At 28.7% G+C, this 21,684-nt stretch overlaps 2 protein-coding genes across 2 annotated transcripts; both read right to left on the reverse strand.

Annotated features, from left to right (window-relative positions):
* Positions 1–188: 188 nt before the first annotated feature.
* On the reverse strand, positions 189–9,455 carry LOC136080773 (uncharacterized). Its single transcript, XM_065797866.1, has 8 exons — positions 8,839–9,455; positions 8,451–8,743; positions 2,273–2,349; positions 1,878–2,080; positions 1,443–1,769; positions 1,188–1,346; positions 824–1,016; positions 189–514 (listed from the first exon to the last, which is right to left on the reverse strand). Exons 1-8 carry the CDS (start codon positions 9,415–9,417, stop codon positions 207–209), a joined length of 2,139 nt encoding a protein of 712 aa, XP_065653938.1. The 5' UTR covers positions 9,418–9,455; the 3' UTR covers positions 189–206.
* Positions 3,831–7,091, reverse strand: LOC136080772 (uncharacterized). The gene is made up of 2 exons (XM_065797865.1): positions 6,539–7,091; positions 3,831–6,372 (listed from the first exon to the last, which is right to left on the reverse strand). The coding sequence occupies exons 1-2, from the start codon at positions 6,789–6,791 to the stop codon at positions 4,424–4,426; spliced, it is 2,202 nt and encodes a 733-aa protein (XP_065653937.1). The 5' UTR covers positions 6,792–7,091; the 3' UTR covers positions 3,831–4,423.
* Positions 9,456–21,684: the final 12,229 nt, after the last annotated feature.

Consider the following 21,684-nt stretch of genomic DNA (forward strand, 5'->3'; position numbering starts at 1 on the left):
TCTTTTAAATTATTTATATTTTCTTTTTTCAACTTTTTATATTTGCTATATATACATAAAAATAATTCAAATAAAAAAGTTTTCTGAAATAAATAAAACTTTATTTTTTATATAAAGTCAAAAATAAATATCAATTTTAAATTATTTACATTTTCTTTTTTGACTTTTTTTTATTGACATATAACTTTTAAAATGTAACACAGATATCATTTCCTTTTTCTTTTTTTAATTTTAGGTCTCAGCGCTCTATTTTTAGGATTAGTTTTTAGATGGTGCGATTTAAGGATGCTTTTTAATCGCATTGTTGGTGAAGGAATAGATTGATATATAATCTTTAATTTGTTGAACTCATGATGAATTGATTCACCTCCTTGTTCACCATAGAATCCAAAGCCAGCACCCCATTTTTGTAAGAATGGTATCGCATGATCTTCCATCATGTGCAACTTAGGTGGCACTGAACCCTGAGGCCATTTGGCATGATAAAATTGCATTAAATCATCAACATATGTTTCTGTATACAAAAACACAGTTATCAAATGGTTAAGCAGAAGAAAAAAATTACATTATATTATGTCTTTATTCTTATTATATAATTTATTGTTTAGGTTTTTGCAATTTAGTTTATAGTTGTCAACTATACCATAAAATTTAAAATATAGCTATTAATTATTACATAATTAGATTTTTACGTTTATGTGAGAAAAATTTAATGCAATACAATAAAACAAGCAGTAAAGAGGCACTACAATGTTAAACAAATACAAAATAATTATTTAAAATAGTAACTATTTTATTTACAAAACTATTACATAAAACATACCTAGTTGTGTTAATTCAATTATTGTCATAGTACTTTTTGAAGAAAATATGCTATAACAATTGGAAAGCTTATTGAAAAGTTGTTTATACTTGCTACTGATTTCAACTGATTTTTCATGAACAGTTGTTCCAGACAATCCATTGTTATAAACAAGAAGCGGAACAGAATTACAAAGCTCTAATATAGATTTTTTCTGAAAATACACAAATGATACATTACTTGGTACTTTCAGCTTATAATTATCACTATTATTTTATCATCAGCACTATCACCGTCATCATCATTATTATTATAATAATTATTAAATATATATTATATATAAAAATATAAAATATTATATGTAAAACATATAGCACATATTTACTTTTAGCATTTTATGTACATGGTTTCCTATAAAACTTTTCCCATGATATGCTTGTCGCTGTACCTTGAGTTTTTGCAAAATCAACTCAATCTGTTGAATGCATGGTCCCTCACTTTTCTTAAAAATCAGTTCATTTTCCAAACCATTACACTCTCTAACCTAAAAAAACATGTTTTTTATCCGCATGTCAAAAATAACATAAAACAATCTTATTTTCACAAAGTTATATTTATTAAATTTTATAACAATTTTTACTTTTTCCATTTTTGTTTCGTTTAGCAAATTGAGTTGAGGGATGTAAAGTGACTGAATATTTTCTACACAATCTTCATTATTCAATATGGCTATAGCTACAGTATCATTAACCAGCTGGATTTGGTCATCTAGTTTATCAATGCACCTTTTTAGATTCAAAATTTTTTGTTGTTTTAAAATATAGTCTTGATACGGTTGAGATAAAAGACAATTTTTATTTTTTAATGATGCTGCCATCATAATGTCCACTTCATGGGCTTCTTCCTCAAACATGTTAAAAAACTTGAGATAAACACCAAGAGCAATATGCAGACTTGGTAAAGACACCTAATTATGCAGAGAACAAAATAAATTTATTATTTAAATATAGTCAATGTGATTCTATGGGAAATAACTATGGATTAAATATTAACAAAATGTAAAACAAAAACTAACCTGGTTTAAAGGTATTCTCAGGATAGGCTCTGCTATAACATTATTATAAAACTTGGCCTTTTTCTTAATGCCACCATCTTTCATAAATCTTTCAAAATCAGCTTGCGGATTTTCCAAGGTACGAGATTCTATGCCTGTTCTTTCTTTTTTGCAAACCTTCATTTCATTTGTGGTTGCGTAACAGAATAAACAACAATGTTTACCTAAAAAACTACCAACTATTAAATACTAATCCTATTTTGGTGAGGTGAATGAACAAAGCAGGATGTGGTCAGACATTATCAGCCTCCTGGGCAGTTCTAAAGACCTACCCAACTTAAGTTTATTTTGTCTTGAAATCCTGTCCTGAAATACATAATTAAAAAAATTAAGATAAAAGTAATGAAACTGCTCACCTGAGGCTCCGGAAATTCCATACAGTGAACAAAGGAATTCATAATCTCCAAAAATAAATACTCTGATACTATTATCCCTATAAGTATGTACACAAACATTAAATATATATATATATATATATATATATATATATATATATATATATATATATATATATCTAACATGTAAATTTTACAGTATATATATATATATATATATATATATATATATATATATATATATATATATATATATATATATATATATATATATATATATATATATATGTATATATATATATATATATATATATATATATATATATATATATATATATATATATATACATATCATATCATATATATATACATCATAATTTATTAACATACTTATATTTCATTATTTGTAGCGCTTCTATTTGTTTTTCAAATCTTGCCATGGCTACTTTAATATTAGCTCTGAGGTCTTTAGATTCAAATATGTTAAAAACAATAGTATTTTCAGAACTATTTGGATTTATGGTATTAACTATCTGGTAGCTCATCTTGAAACTTCCACCACCATAATCTCCTCCAATTTTGATGTGAATTTCTTTATTTTGAATAAAATTATGATTCACAAGATCATTGCAACTAGAAAAAAAAATTATAATGGACTGAAAAGTTAAGTAATACTGAAAAACTATAAGTTATATATATATATATATATATATATATATGTATATATATGTATATATATATATGTATATATATGTATATATATATATAATATACATAATATATATATAATATATATATATTATATATATATATATATATATATATATATATATATATATATATATATATATATATATATATATATATATATATATATAATAGAGTAAAAATTTTTCAAAAAACACAAAAAAACACAAATCTGCACCCTACATCACCAAATTTTTTGAAACTTGGCACAAATGTTTAGAGATATATATTAGCAAAGACTGTAAAATTTTTTCATAAAATTCCTATTCGTTTATAACTTAATGCAACTTGAAGTTTTCTTGATTTTGACTGAAAAATGAGGGGGGAAAAGTGCCGAAAGTTATTCCATTTACTTTTACCCTTATAAGGTGCTTGTAGTAATGCTACAGTTCTGAAATTTTGTACCAAAAGAGTTTAAAACCTGTTTAATCCAAAAAATATAGGCTTTTATCTGTCAAAAGAAAACAATGTACTTTATTTTACCATCCATAAAATACACTCAATAATGCCGATACAAAAGGGCATTGACAATTATAGCTATAAAAAAAGTCTGACTGATAGAAAACAAATTTAATTTTGATTTTCTTAAAGATAAGATGAACATCTACTTTTCGAACCAATTTTATTTTGGCCTTACATTTACTTAAGGAATTATTGATGATTGATGTGGACACAAAACTTTGTGATATTTATTAAACCAGACACTCAATCCCAACCTTTTACCAATCAATCAAATCAGAAATTAACAGTTTAGTTACTTTTTTTATTTATTTACTTTCATGTTATTTAAAATTGTAAAAGGTATAAAAAAATATTAAAAAGAAATACTCAATTTTAGTGATTTTATACATGCTTTACATTCACATTATTTACAAGTTGTACACATAAGCATAAGGTCTAAGTATGGATAAGACATAATAATCTCTATTTCCTTAGGAAAACAATTTTTTTAAAGTCGTCTTTGGCTAAATAGTAGCAAAGCCCTGTTTTTGTTATTGGTACCTCAACTTTGCAAATGATGTGGACATCTGGAATCCAGCATTGGCTATCTATTGGTGGCCATTTAAACAACCGTGCAGGACCATTCGGACACATAAATTTTACAAGCACGTCTTTTTCTTTCAGATTAATATCTTCAATGACTCCTATCCACCACTTTTGTTCATAGGAAACACAGGCAAAATCACCTGGTACTAGGTTTACAGTTGTTATCTGGACGTTTCCAAAGTCATGAATTAAAGCAAATTCTTCATCAACACTGCATAGCTTTGTGCCTACCTAGCAAAATAATAACATATGCATTTATTCATTTTTGTTAAACATGTTTTATTAAATGCATTGAAAGGAAATTGCGAGCCCAAAATAAAATATAAATATTTTTGACAATGATCTGCTCAAATCAAAAATCTATTTGATCAACAAAAGTTATGCATGTTTTTTAAAAGATAGTAAAAGGTATATTAAACATATATTTTTTACCTTTTGATTGCCAAGTGGTACAAATTGATGGTAACTACGTGTTCCAGGTATTGTTGTTGCAGTATCCAATCGTTCTTTAAGAGTGTTTCTCACCAAAAATAAATCTTCTGATGAGATATATATGAAATGTACACCTTCAATGTTTTCATGGCAATATTTATACATTGCTTGTGGAGATAGAATATAATTACCCATATCTCTTTGCAAGCTTGCTAGTGTTGCTAAACGTTTGACTGTACCACCTATCCCATCACAAGGTTGTTTACCGTGGCTAGTTGCAAAAAAGTTCCATTTAGCAGAAAATCCAAAATCTTCAAGATGGAAACAAAGATTTAAAATATTTTTGCAATTCTTATATTGACCTGCACACCCATCAGAAAAGTATTCAATATTTTTTATTTGAGGCAGATTTGTTTTTATATCATTGCTAACAACATCAATAATTTTATATACCATGTTCACATCATGGATCATATCATCCGAAATAATACAATAAGATTTGTGCTTGAGAATACCTTCTTTTTTGAAATAAATAATCACAGGATGAAGTGTACATTGTAAATTTGTCCAATGAAAGCTTTGCACTTCATCTTGAACTACAAATTTATAGTTTTCCGAAAAATCACCCAAAAATAATGCTGTTACCTCATTCATATTTTCTTTTCTTGATCTCAGGTATGATGCTTGACTTTTTGCTAAATAAGAATGTGGTGCGAGTTTTTCCATTTTTCTACATACTAATTCGATGTATTCAAACACTGGCTCTTTATTATGTGTCAAGTTTGACCTATCTGTTGTTGTCCACTGATCAAATTCTACCTCCTCATCATCTTCAAATTCTCCAAGTAAATCATAAAGTTTTTCAACCAATGCATTCTTAGTTGCAGGGCATTTTTCACATTTCCGCATCATACAGTCTTTATTAGTTATATCACACACAATAAAAGGTAATAATTCTTTGTATGTTAAACCAAGAGGATGTAAAAGCAGTTTCAAATTCTGATGAATAGCACAGACGCATACAGAATGTATTCCTGAGGCACCAACAGTAATACACCATTTAGGTCGCAATGTGCAAAACCTTGAAAATCCTATTTTTATTTCTGGGTTCTTGGTTTTAAAGGCAACAAACAATTCCTTTAAATTGCATAATAGCAAACGTTTTTGCATGTGAACATTTTTCTTTATGCTTACATAATCCTTCTTACCAGGCATTATACGGCTATGTTCATCATCTTCATAAAAAGTCTTGACCAGTTGAACTGTTACATCAGGAAGAACTTTTCCTAATTTTGGATTAGGCATGGTTAAAATACCTTTTTCTAATGCCAACTTATGTGCAGTTCGAGCTACATAGTTTGTTACATGTAATGTTTCAGAAACCTTTTTTATTGACCAGTCTGTTGGAGCAAGTGTCGTCAGTTGTATTTTTTTAGATATTGCTGTAGACTCTGCAATTTTGTTAGTTAGTGATACCATCATGTTATCAAACAAGTTTGCTTTTTCAATATACTCGTTAACAAAATTTGACTGCTCTTCAAAACTTTCTTCTGATATATTAAGGGAAGTGGCTACCTTTTTTTTAATGGAGGTTGTTAATGCTGTCAATTTTCGTTTACCTTCTCTGATTTTACCTGACTTATGCAATCCTTTGACCTTAATAGGAGATACTCCAGCAAATGTAAAGTGTGTATCCACACCTTCTTTTTTATTTTGAATGGACGTTTCACTAACAATATCAAAATCTTCATCATTTTTATTTTCACTCGTACTTTTTGATAAACGTTTCATAACTTTACTTCGACAGGTTGGACACAATTTCTTTCCAGGTGTAAGATTTAAACCTATAGTTTCTGCTTCTAACACAGTATGCATTGTAATCACACGTAGTGATGCTGAAAAAAAAGAGTAGTTACATTACTTAAATAACGTTATTTATACTATGTAATTATATTACTATAAAATTAATTATATTTTTAATTATGATAATTATTAAAAAAACTTATAAACAATTTATTAAAAATGATATTATTAATGAAATATAAATATATAAATTTTTACCTCTACACACCTTTTGGTGAGTCAGAAATGGATTACAACAACTTTTCTGATTACCCTCATATCTTACAACTAACATATCATAATGATGTGTGCATATGCTAGTAATTTGTTCTTTTTTCATATTTGTTCGTTTTACAAGTAGTTTTTTAACATTGCTGTCAATATCTTCAATAAGATTTCTTACTTGGGTATATGACTGTTTATAACAAGCTCCATAATTATTTACAAAGCAGCAATTTATTTTGTCATCCATATAAAACTATAATGAGTAATCACAGTCTAAACACTTAAAAACAAGAAATCTTAAATACTATGTCCTACCAAGTAAATCACACTTAAACACAAACAATATGTCCACTATAAAAATTTAAGTTGTATTTATAAGGAACATATTGCTTGAAGAAATAGCTATTTGTTCTAATAGACATATTTTAAATGCCTAAGTACCTACTAATTATTGTCAATTCTCTACCAACTATTTACAAAAATTTTGTGTGAAATTAAAATATAACCAAATATAATTTTATTTAGCTATATAACTTAACATGGTTATATTTATTAGAAATTTGTATGTCATTTTATTACTTTTTTTTTATTGATGAGATAATTACTATTTGATTACAATAAAACAATTAAGAATAAAAGGTTATATAATATTGTTTAACTTAATGACATAACTATTATGTAACAAAAATGAAATAACTATTATGTAATGAAAATAACAACTAACAAATTTATAAATTTACAAAATGTTGAACTATGTTTTGTAATAACTTTGTAAATAATTTAATCATATATACTGTTTTTTTTAATCAACTAACTCTAATAATTATAGTCAGTTGATTTAAAAAAACATAATTATATAATTAATTTATAGATTATGATTAATTAGACCAATTTAATTTAAAAATAAAAATAATTGTATTTAGTTCAATATCAAAATACATTTGCAAACTTTTTTTTTTTTACAAAATTTTTTTAGAAAAATTGAAAAACCAAAACATTAATAACTTCTCGACAAAACATAAGGCCAATAAAAATTTGGTTCGCAAAGTAGATATATGTCAAATATTTAAGAAAATCAAAACCAAAAGTTTTTTCCATCAGTCAGATTTTTTCTAGAGCTATACTTGTAAATGTCCTTTTTTATTGTTGTTAGTAAGTGCGTTTTGTGGATCTAACAATAAACTATATTCTATTGTTTTGACAGATACGAGACTATGATTTTCAGATTCAGCTGATTTTAAACTCCTTTGGTACCAAATTTTAGATTCGCAACATTACCATAAGCTTGTTAAAAGGATAATAGTAAACTAACCTATTTCCAACACTTTTCCCCCCTCATTTTTCAGTTAAAAACTAACTAACTTCAAGTTGCTGTAACTCTTACAGGGATGAGAATTTTTTGAAAAAAATTTACATTCGTTCCTAACTTATATCTTTAAACCTTTTTGCCAAATTTCAGCGAATTCGTTGATGTAGGGTGCAACCCCTTGCTTTTTGAGAAATTTTTACCCAATATGATTATTTATTATGAAGCGAGCGCTCTACCACTACACCACTACCGCATATATATATATATATAAATATATATATATATATATATATATATATATATATATATAAATTAGTAGAAAATCACTTATCAAACTTTTTTCACACTGTGTATCATCAATTAGACTTATCTATTAAGACACATCAGAAATGAATTCTGATGTGTCTTAATAGATAAGTCTTATTACACTGTGTTTCATCTATTGTCTTAATAGATGAAACACAGTGTAAAAAAAGTTTGATTTTTTTTTTTTTCAACAACTTGTTGCACCATCAGTAAGTTCATCAGAAAGCTACTTTCCTGATGAACCTTCTGATGGTGAAACAAGTTGTTCAAGGAAAAAATATATATATTTACCTAGACATAATTTTAAGTTTTTCCCATGGTACTCCCATATCAGTTTTCATTGCAACCATCACACTTGCACTTATTTCAGAGTGGTTTAGTCCTGCATTATCTAGTATGGAGTACCTTGTGTCTTGTGATAATGAATTTAGCAATTTACTTGTTTGATTTGCAACTGCATCGTTTAAATTGCCTGCTAAAGTCTCAAAATGCTTTGCAATATTTGTATTACGCAATCTTAATGTTGATTGTGCTGCCTGAGCACTATTGACATAAGCTTTTGGTGCATGAGTAAAAATCATTGGCTGAAAAGTAGAAATAAAACACGAAAATATTTATTTATAAAAAATAAATTTTCAAATGTTTATCTTTATAAAGACATATCTTTATAAAGACTTACTCGAGGTCCTCCACTTTTAAATTCAATTGTTTTTTGTCCACTTTTTGCCATTTTTTGCTTAATAATATGAAGGGCTGCTTCTTCTAGCTCTTGGGGAATATCACTGTCTTTATTTATTTCAAAGATATCATTTATACTTTTTTTTGAATTACTTGATGAAGTCAGTAAGGATGTTGATAACAGTAATTCGTTATGACATAAGCTTTTATGAGTTTTGAATATTTCATACTCTTTTAATGCATTAAATTTTTGCTTGCATAAATTACATACAAGAGTTAACATCTGAAGAAGAGAATTAGTTTTTTTACTGGTCACCATATCATCAATATAAATTTTTTTATTGCACTTTGGGCAGAAAGTCTCATCAATATATTTATTTTTCATTTCTTCCACAAGACATAAAAAACAAAATAAATGTTCACAGCTTTTCAATGTAACAGGCATTTGTGGTATTTTATTACATTTACAACATAAACAGAGCTCTAAAAAAGGATTCAATTCATTTTGTAGTTCTGATATATCAATACCTATGTTTAAATTATGTATAGGTAATATATTTTCTTTTATTGAGTTAAACATTGCAATTGTCCAACATTTTTTGTATTTACAAGATATATATATAGTTTTTTATGAGTTTAGATTTTTTTTAAAGTGAACGTGTGAAAACTGTACCATGCCGCACATTTTCAGCCATCTGACATGTGGCACAGTTTATGCTATGTGGTTGCCAGTTAGTATACAGAGATAAAGAAGTTGTTGTTCTTCTTTTGTTTGCATTATTAATAGTGCAATAACACTTGTGGCAAATATTTTTTGGATGAATGTTCTCTTTCTTCGAATTTAACAAGAAACACTTGCTCTATTATAGTTTTAAGATTATTACTCAAACTATATTGTCTTTTTCCAATCCATTTTGCACAAGTCCTGCACAAGTAATTTAAATTTTCGTAGCGCAGTTCCATCTAAAGATAAAACAGTAATGAATCAATGAGAGAAAACTAATTAATAATTATTATATAAACAAATTTAATGTGGGCTAAACTTTAAGAATATGTTTAAAATTTTTAAGAGAACTATTGTAAACAATATTATGTATTGTATTTATTTTATAAAATTAAACTATATTTGAACTAAATCTTGAATTAAATTATAGTTTATATAATAAATAAAATATGGTACATCACATGCATAACACACACACAAACACCAACACACACATATATTAATACATACAATATGCATATAATGCTTTATGCATATACATTACATATAAATGATACATCATTCGTATATTATACATGCACATCATTTACGTACATATATAAGTGCCTAGTTCGTTTGCGATATTTTTTTGTTTAGTTATATTTTAATAACATCTAAATATAGAAAAACTAAACTAAGATTCTTAGTATAAATTTTTGATTCTGACATAATGACATTTTGAGAGAGTTTGGTGTTTCTTAGTCTAAAAAGCACCCAACTCTCTCAAAACGTCATGCACTCGAGTGCATGACGTTTTGAGAGAGTTCTAAGTAGTTAACTCTGTTAAAATGTTATTAGATGAGTATCTAGAATTTACACCTAAAAAAAGTTGAAGCAACAACCAGAAAAATATCATAATTACAGAAAAGATATATCTAAAATTAAAAAAAAAAATTACGGAAATCCTACAGTCAGAAGTTGAGAAATTGGATTTCAAATAAATAAACAAAATCACTAATTAGCAACAATTAAGCCTGAATGAAAATATAAATTTAAGTAAAAATAAGACTTTCTTTTCCATTTTTTATTGGTTTTATGATACAATTAAGATATAAATTTATTGAATTAGGTCAAAAGTATGGTAAAATCAATCAGTTCTACAAATAACATAGAAAGCAATGGTTGCTATCTAAAATATAGTTCGTAGCTAAGAACCGCAACCATTTTAAAAGCTCAAAAATTTTTTTTTATTAACTGGCGCATGCGTGCCTAAACATGGCGCTTTTTCCTAATATATAAACGACCGTGATGTGACATGTGATACATGTCATATATACAATAAGGATACAATGAATACTCTTTTCATTGTATGAGATAAAATATATCAGGTATATTTTATAATGTAAAGTTTTATATTTTATTTTATAGGATGCTCAAAAAAAATATTATTTTGTTAATAAAGTCATGAAAAGTGAAGATAATACTCTTCTTGACTGGATTATCAATTGTAGGACTCCTTTTTATAAAATGAATTAAAAAACAATAGTTTTTTATAAAATTATAGTAAAACATAATTGCTAGTTTCCCAATTTCATTATCATCAATGGTAACGGTTTTAATTTTATTTAAAACTGAAACTTTGTTTCAGTTTTAAATAAAACTAAAATCAACAATAAAACTAAAACCAACTTTTCACTTTACGCAATTAAAGTAGCGTATCATAAACAAGAAAACTATTTAAACGCTTTTTCAAAATTTGAATGATTTTTTTAAATTTTAGTTTATGCATTTTCCAACTAATCAGGATTTTAATTATTTTCTAACAATGACCAGCAAGTATTCATTTTGGGAAGGCGAAATGCATTTTTATTCAATTCAGTGGTCATTGACCATCGACAGGCCGTTGTTTTCCACGCTGATTTACTCACACATACAAATATTTAAGCACATTGGTGCATTATACAAAAATGGTCGACTGCAGGAGTTGTAGTAAATACGTACACTGAAGGATTGGGTTTAATCAGGTATAATCTAGATATAATAGACATTTATTATATCTATTGTCAGCTCATAATACAAGTGTTTTATTAAAAATTTGATAAGTTTAAGTCATAAGTTGGTTTATCACCCATAACTGCATCTATTTTTATTATAATCTTTCTCATTTGTTTGTAATATACTTTAAATATATATACAGTAGCGTAGAGACAAAAAATAGGCCTTCTCGCAAAGTTTTAATCTAGGTTCCTAATTTACTTCTCTGCCCTCCCCCCCCCCCTCCCTTCCTTTTTCTTAACAAATATTATCGAAGAGATCGTATGAGTAACTGAGGTGATGGAGTCTGTATTTATGTAAATGACCTAATTAATTCATTTGAAGTCAATAATGAAGCTTATAACAATAAAAATAATGAGCAGATATGGTGTATAATTAAAATAAGCATATCATGTATTTGTAGACCAGGAAGTGACGGTTTAGTAAACTGTCAAAACGTAATCAATTCCATTAAAGAAAGATACAAATTTTTCTCAAGAACTAAAATATATTCTGAGGTTTTTATATGTGGTGATTTGAATTTTTCATTCTAAAACAGTTTATAATATTTAGTTATGAAAGTGTGATATTTAGTGAAATATATAGATTACAGGTATCGACTTTGATAATTTTGTTTTATTAGACGCAAAATGAAATTTTGAAGTAATTCACACAGTACAAAGTTTTCATTACTCATTTACATTAAATTTTAACCTAATTTATTGTGAAAATTATTTTTACTGGCCTGTTAATTCAGAAATAGTAAGAAACTAATTTTAAATAAATATTTAAAGTTAGCAATTACGAAGTAATTGGGATAAAAATCTATAAATATTTCAGGAATAATTATTGCTATTTTAAAAAAAGTTTTATTTTCTCAAAATTTTGCATCCAAAATAAGGTGATAATATTTTTACTAGTTTTTATGTTACTATATATATACTTTATGTTACTATATATATACTTTATGTTACTATATATATACTTTATGTTACTATATATATACTTTATGTTACTATATATATACTTTATGTTACTATATATATACTTTATGTTACTATATATATACTTTATGTTACTATATATATACTTTATGTTACTATATATATACTTTATCAATGCTCTTCTTTTTATTTTATTTTCATAAATTTCAATTGATATAAAATAAAAATAAAAATAAATTGATTAAAGGTTTGGACAGATACTGTAGATAAGGAAGGACTTTATTATGACAAAAAAAAAACATTTTTATGTTTCTGTTCCTTTTGGAACTAAAGCTATTAGAACTTATATAATATATTGTATTGCATAGATTACAATATATTACATAGATAATTTTTTTCCCCAATTTACAATATATATATATATATATATATATATATATATATATATATATATATATATATATATATATATATATATATATATATATATATATATATATATATATATATATATAATATATTGTAATCTATATATTTCACATTGGGGAAAAAGAGACACAGTTTCTGGAATGCTTTGAATAATGTTATCTTACAGAAAATGTAAAAAAAAAACATTCCAACTAGATAACACAAAATTAACAAATATATTAGATTTAGTGTTTACAGCCTCTCCTTTTCGCATATCTAGCTTGGTGCATATGGATTCCTTTGGAAAAACAAAAAGAGGTCATCATGTTTAAAGTTTTGATAATTTATAAAGTTTTGTTAATTATCGAGCACATAATAGTTGAAAAAATGAAAACATCACTACAAAACAGGTATTCATGAAAGAAAATTATCATGAATTTTCAAAATATCTAAATAAATTTACCTGGAACCACGAGTTTTCTGAACTTGATGTTGATCAGTGTTACAAAAGATTTATAAAAATTTATGTAAATGGATGAGTTATTTCATATAGTCATTTAATCAAAAAACAACCAAAGCCAAAAGATTCTTATGAACAAATAAAGAATTAAAACACGAAATTTGACTCAAGGGTAACCTCTGGTATCGATACAAAGCCTCTCATTTCAAAAATTTAGATTTAAAGGAAAAATATAAAATAAAAAATAAGTTAATCAAAACACTTGTAAAAATTATAATAAAAAAATATGAAAAAAAATTGCAACAAAATCGAAAAAAAATCCAAAACAAATTTATACTTATATTAACAGTAGACTAAAAGCTAAAGACCATATAAGAGCGATTTCAATTGAAAACAACAAAATATGAACTGACAGTCAAATTATCGCTAATCAACTAAATCGATTTTTCAATTCTGTATTTATAAACGAAAGTCTAGCTTATTAGCTAAACGAAAGCTTATTAGCTAAACGAAAGCTTATTAGCTAAACGATAGCTTATTAGCTAAACAAAAGCTTATTAGCTAGGCTTTTATTTTGCCTACATGTGAAAACAGAAAAAATTTGCCCTAGCCCATTTTTCAATGAGAAAGATATAAAAAATGATTATTAAATTTAAATGACAGTTTAGCTAGACCACTCTGATATGATATTTAACCACTCATTTTTTAACTGGAACATTGTCTACAAGCTGGTTAAAAGCGAATGCTACACCAATTTTTAAAAACGGAAGGTTACTGACCGTCCAGTTTCATTGACTTCTGTTGTTTGTAAGCTAATGGAATATAATATTGTTAAAGACACAATAATGAACCATTTAAGTGAAAATAAATTAACAAGAAAGAACAGAACTAATTCTTCAAATCGAAAAATTGTGTGAACCTTCTTGAGACATTAGATAATAATAACAGAAGAATAAGTAGTGGAAAACGTGTTGCCTTTTTGGATTTTTCTAAGGTATTTGATTCAGTTCCGCATACCGGACTGCTATTGAAACTGAAGTCATTTGGTATTGTTGGCAAATTATTGCAATGGTGTAAAGCTTTCTTAGCAAATCGAAAAAAGAGAGTTGTTTTTGCACTATTTAAATCAGAATGGGAAACAATTCGTAGTAGGGTACCATAAGGATTGGTCCTAACCTTATTAATTATCAACCTTATAAATTATAAAAAGCTAAGGTCCTTTGCTTTTTATAATTTATATAAATGATTTAACAAAAGAATTAAAAAGAACCATAAAGCTCATAGAAAAAAATCAAGTAATAGAAAATATATAGAAAAAAATAAAGTTATAGAAAAAAATAAATATTCTCAACAGTTTGATCTTGACATCTTATTTAACTGGACAAAAAAATGGCTAATCAGTTTTAATAAAGATAAATGTAAAACCATAAACTTTGGTTGTGACAATCTAAAAATAAAGTATACTTTAGAATATAATGCCACGGAAACCGAGATCATTCGACATAAACTAATAGTAACGTCATTGGAAAGAGACCTTGGTGTTTTTATTTTGGACAATTTAAAATGGGAAAACCACATTGAAAAATGGTAAGTAATACGAATCAAAAAATGGGTACGTTAAAACACGCAATTCTCTATCCAGATGAAAAATCAACGAAATTACTCGTTTGACCGCACTTGGAAAATGCTTTTCATATATGGAACCCATATTTTATTAAAGATATCAACTTAATCGAAAACCCATACTTATTAAAGATATCAACTTAAACGATGATCTTATCTAAATGTACAAATTCATAAACAAACATGATACTATCGATTGGCATCGTGAACCAGAAGTATTGGGTAAACTAACTAGAGGACACAATTAAAGGATGCAGTATGTTCAAAACTTTTTGCCGAGGCATCAAATCTTCACAAACCGTATAGTTGAAAATTGGAATCGTTCGAATATGAAGTTGTCAATGCTAATTCAGTGATTGATTTTAAAAACAAACTTAAAAAATCTAGCGAAAAACAGCTGTTAAAATCTATTAGGTCTAGGAATTAATTCATGCGCTTTTTAATTGAAAATTGAAGGTTTATTTCAAAAACTAAATGGATAAATACATTAATGAAAATAGTGTCCATCGCTAGTCACTACTTTTGCCCATCTTTCCGGCACTTTACGAATTCCGTGTCGAAAAAATGCTTCATCCTTAGAAGTGATCCAATCAGAGACCCATTTTTTGATATTTTCTGAAGAAGTAAAGCGCTGTCCAATCAAATCGTTATTCATGCAATCGAACAAATAGTAGTCAGAAGGAGCAATGTCCGGAGAATACGGCGGGTGGGGTAACATTTCCCATCCGACATTTTCCAAATAGTTTTTTACAGGTTTTGCGACATGTGGTCGAGCGTTATCATGCTGAAAAATGAGTTTATCATGTCTGTTACCCCAATCTGGTCGTTTTATGACCAGAGCTTGCTTCAAATGCATTAATTGTTGTTGATAACGTTCTCCATTGATAGTTTCACCAGGTGTCAGAAGCTCATGGTACACCACACCTTTCATATCCCACCATATACACAGCATAACCTTTGCACAGTGAATATTCCGTTTGGGTTGTAATGGACCTGGTTCACCTGGCTTTACCCGGGCCTTTTTTCGTTTAGGATTCTCGTAATAAATCCATTTCTCATCACCAGTAACGATTCGATACAAAAATCCCTTTCTTTTCTGTCTTTCAAACAGCAATTCACAAATGGTCTTTCTTCTTTCCACGTCTCTGTCTTTCAATTCATGTGGAACCCAATGAGACATTTTTTGAATCATACCCATGGCTTTGAGGCGTCTGGAAACTGTTGATTGTTCAACTCCTAACAATTTTGCAAGGTCCTCTTGCGTTTGACAAGAATCCTGATCGAGCAATGCTGCCAATTCTGCATCTTCAAATTCTTTCGGCTGTCCTGGTCGCTCTTGGTCTTCCAAACAAAAATTACTACTTTTAAACCGTGCAAACCACTTCTGACACGTTCGCTCAGCTAGAGCATGGTCACCATAAACTTCAACCAAAATACGATGACGTTCGGTAGCACTTTTCTTCATGTTAAAGTAATGAAGAAGAATCCCCCGCAAAAACACTTTATTAGGAACAAAAATCGAAATTATCAGTTAAATTAAAAATAGTGTTGTTTACGCTTAAATCTTAAGTCTTAACGCTTAAATCTTAAATCTTAACGCTTAAGATTTATAATGAAAATGATGCGGAATAACAGTGATCTTCGCACGCATGCGTGGCTAAACGAAACGCTGAGACAATAAGCTAGTTTCGTAATCCCTTGTCAAACCGCACGAATTAATTCCTAGACCAAGTAATAACATCTACAATTGTTACTTTCTTGAGACTCTCAAGAACGCAGCTTTAATTGTTATTATTATTATTATTAAAGTTTGATAAATAATAAAAAAAACGGGCTCAACATTGTTTAGGCAAGAAATTAATTGGAGAACATCGACAAAGTTTTTTTGGAAAACTGCAAGCAAAATAATCCATAAAAAAGCTAGTAAATACATAAAAGTCATATAAAAATTAAACTAAACCTTTCTCCTTTCAAAAAATAATCTATGCTTTTATATGCTTCTAAAAAGAAATACATCCAAAAAACGTTTACCTAAGGGTATTTAGAAAAAGTAGTATACAAAGAATAACACATAATAAACTATCTTCTCCTATTTATTTTTCGTTGAAAATTAGCATGTGTATAGAAAATATATGTAGAAAGTTGGCTGAACTATAAAAAAGCGGGCTCAACATTTCTTCTACTATAAATTCATGTGAGAACAACAACCAAATTTTTAGGAGCATAAAAATCCATAAAAAAGCTAATAACCATTAAAAAAAGCCTTTCTTCTTTAAAATAAATATCTACGTGTATATGTGCTTCCAAAAAGAAACACCGCAAAAAAACATATAGGGCCATCCATAAAGTACGTACGCAGTAAAAGTACTGATTTTGAACCCCCTCCCCCCTTGTACGCTTTCGACGCCCCCCGCCCCCCTTTGCGGACGTACGCATTATTTATTCTAAAAGCCCCCCCTTCCTGAATGCATAACTTTTTTTTTTTAGTTATTTAAGTGCTATAAGAAGTCCTAATGGTCTTATCACAGAGCACCGCCACAAGTAGAATATCATTTATTAAGTTAGCTCTCAGTTTCCAACTTCACCGATAACGTTTATTTGCTTCGAGCGTGGATCGAACCCTCAACCCTTGGGTTACGAGTCCAATGCTCTAACCACTGCGCCACGGCTGCTATAAAACATTAAAAACCAAAAAATATCTAGTTATTTCGACATTTCTCTGTATTTAATTAAAAACCGGGAAGTTAATAATAAAAATAAAGAATAATATTATAAAAAAAAGTTCTTGCGTGTATGTTATATTTTAAATTTCCACAAATGGTGACTTAAATAAGTCAAAAATATTATCAAATACAGGCATGAACTCAGCTTCCACACTTTTATCGACAACCTCCTCACAGACATCTTCACTTTTATTAATATATTCACTTTCACTTACACTCTCCTCACTCTCCAATTCAATCGTTTTTTTTTTGTTTTTTATGTGCATTTTTATGCCGTTTCATTGCAGCCTCACTTGGCCAATATTTATTGCAGTTAACGCAAACTCCGCTTGATAGCTTTTCTTTCATCGATGGGCAATACAGATCAAATGGTATTATTTTGTATTTTAATCCTTCTGTAAGTATATCATGTAGCAAAAGGCGATGTGTCAGTGGTGCAAATGTTGATTGGTTTGATACGTTTTTAAAATATGTAGACGGCTCTATTGCTTTATAACCATTCTCGCAGTATTTGTAAATGGCTGGAAATGGAATGAAACGTTGGGGGAGGTTTTTCATCCAGTTTGTTTGAAATGGTGTGCAGCATGACTTGTCTTGGCATTTTACGATTTGAAGGCTGTATCGCGATTGCTGACAATGTTTTTTTACCCAAACAGGATCAGGAGTAGGTGGTTCATATGCTTTTCCAACTGTTACAGCCTGGCAATGAACAGGATACCCATCAATGACTGTTTTCTCCCAAACTTGGGCTAAAACGGTAGCCGCTTTTTGAAAGTTCTCTAGCTCAAATTTTTGGTCGATTATTTTTCCTGAAGAATCAAGGTGGTTGCCAAAATAATCATGAGGAAGAATTATTCCAGCCAAATCATGAGAAAGAGGTGCCATTCTTCTTTCGAAGGGGTTAAAGGCTGAAAGTCCAGCTGCATTTACACCATGAAGAAGGGCATCTATATCAAGCAAGCGAAAGAGATCAACAGCAGTTGCTAAGGTTTTAGGGAAGCGCGGTACTTTATCCTGAGCTCCATCAGTCTCCATTAACATAATTGGTCTACGTTCAACCAACTTGGTTTTAAAAAGCTCTCTAACATCAAAAGCATGTCTAAAAGCATTTGATGTATCGTGTTTCCCACTTCTTATGCGTATGAAAGTGTCCCCACTGTAAGATACATTTCCAGTTTTGTTAACTTCGCATATGCCATACACTGATGGGATCAATTTATGCTGTGGGCCAACGACAAAGTCGTAATCCATGAGTTTGACCTTGTATTCCATATGCATCAGCAACGGCGCCTAAAGGCTTGCTGCAGCAAGACCCAATGGAACCCTGGCTTTATCATCGTTGGAAATGAAAAGCACAGCTTTTGGTCCAAATAATTTGCAAACTTCAAACAAGTCGTCAATAAATGACTTTGCAAACATTCTATCGTTGTTTTTTTTTCGCATTGAGTTTTCTGGACGTAATAGCTTCACTGGAACCGTGTTGACATGTTTTTTTCCTTCAGAAGTGTTTCCACGTGGTGGTAAAAGACGAAAGTACAAACCACTCCTACTCAAGGTAAAGCCTATTTTTGTCAACTCTGTCTGAAGGTCATCCAAAGTGGAGACGCTACGAAGGCAGTTTGTTCTTCGACGTTCGTCAGCTGCTGATGAGTTCTGCACAATTTTTATAATTGTTGATATAAGCTCTGGTTGATCAACTTCAAGACGCGGTCGTCCAGAATGGTTTCGAATAAACTGTTTCAAGGCACTTGACGCTTCAGGGTTGTTCTGACACACAGTTTCGATACTCTCTTTAAGTTTTTTTCTTCGTTTTCTTTAACGAGCCGAATCACGAATCACGCTGAAAACAAAATTTCTGAAAATCTTTGATTTCATTATAAAAACTTCTATACTTAAGGTTTTGCGAACTTTGGCTGATGTTGCAAAAGAAAAAGTACGCAAATTCTCATTTCAAACTAGAAATTATTATTGACATAAAGATTATGAAAATTTCTGTCTGAAAAAAAATGTTTTTTTGGCCAAGACGCTTTTCTATACGTACAATAAAGCGCTGTTTAATATATCTCTTGATATTTACTAGAAACCTGATAGTTAGACATTATAAAACGAAATGTTTAATAAAGAAATTATATACAATTAAATTATCTTACCTGTCCAATTTTGTATTTTCTTTTCTTATGCTTTTTTTCACAGTGTTTATTTGTTCCTTTGATACGGTAGACAAACCAGAGTCGCGTACGATTATCAAGGATGAACGTTGCGATTCAAGATCTGAGATTTTCGTTCGACTCCTAATTTGTGCCGGATTTTCTCTTTTCTTGTTGTTCGATGTTAAATCTAAATTAAAAAATACTGAAAAATGATTATAAATTCTTTGCAGTTGATACTAATCGATTTATTTTGGATATAGAAAATAGGTCTAGTGGCTAATGATAAATAAGTTTATGTGACTGCTCTATAGTCGTACGATATAGTTTGATTTATAATTTGGTTGAACTCAATGTATAGAAAATGTTTTAAAATATTACAGAAATTAGCTTACCAAGTTCAATGCTTGCAGGCTCTATCGTAGTTGCATTTAGAGAACTTGGCGTTTCATTTGATGAAGACGGCATTGGATGAATATCTTTTTTTTTTTGTTAGGTGGTAAAAAGACATTTCCCCAGAATGACATAATTGATCCTTTCGATTTTGTTGCTTTCACTTTTAACTCGTTTACTTTTTTTTCATACAAGGATTGATCATTTTTTACTACATTCCACAACTCCTGTGCGTGCTGATATTGCTTTTGTTTTTCAAGCGTCGAATACGCTTTTTTATACAATTCAATGAATTGAAGATATTTTTTCTCATTCTCTACAAATCCGTGCGGCATCTTGGTAATAATAAATATATATTTTTTTCTTTTTAATTTGGCGTTTTCAGTTTTCGAATAGAATGAAAAAGTTTTTATTGTTATCGTTTTGCTGTTAACTCAAATTAATTGCTATTGCTTGCATATTAAAAAGTATTGGTTTCTATCTGCATTAAAATAACTATTTTTTACAATTATTATTATTTTTGCCTTAAAAACCCTTTTTTAAATTCTTAAAATTCATTTAAAAGGGGGGCTTTAAATTCATTTAATGAACTAAAAACCCCAATCTTAAAACCAATTTTATCATAATATTAGCTTATTTTTTATTATATTTAAAAATAAAAATATTAAATTCATTTAAGAGAAATGAACCACGTTGCGTGATTAAAAATAAAATGCTTTTATTAAACCTCTTTTTGCTTATTATTTCGCTTCCAATCAAATTACATTGCAAAAAATAAAAAACATTTGGAACAATTATCTCTCAATTTCTTTTTTCTCTTATTATTTATAAAGAGATATAAAAAAGAGTTGTGACCGAATGACGGGCAGATTATGGTACCATTCTTGTACTTCATTAGGAATTATTCCCAAAGTACACAATCTTTCCAAGTCATTCTTTTTTGCCTGTGATATGGGCAGTAGAGTTGAGTATGCCTTATTTATTTCTGTAGGCATGCTGAATTGCCGACCTCTGCCCTTTGTAAATACATTTATATACGGCGTGGTAAAGTCATAACAATACTGGAAACAATTTGGCTTAGATTTTTCATACTTTAGACATTTTATTTTCAGTCATTTAACGGTAGCACCATTCTCATCTTTGTTACGGTTTTTAATAACTTTTTTGACAAATCAGACAAATCTAACATATCAGAAAATGTCAGTTGATGTACATTGAATGGTTTAGCATTCTTTCGTTTCCTTGAAGACCGTGCCAATCTGAAAACTATCATCCAATCAATTGTTGAAAAAATTGGTACATTTTTCTTTTAAGCTTCAATTGCACTGTGCATGGAGTCAACTTCCATGTGAGTATGTTCAGTTTCTAAGAATTTGTGTTCAATGCAATGGAGTGTTTGCACCATATACATA

The sequence above is a fragment of the Hydra vulgaris genome, chromosome 05 (genome assembly GCF_038396675.1).
Source record: "Hydra vulgaris chromosome 05, alternate assembly HydraT2T_AEP".
Taxonomy (NCBI): Eukaryota; Metazoa; Cnidaria; class Hydrozoa; order Anthoathecata; family Hydridae; genus Hydra; species Hydra vulgaris.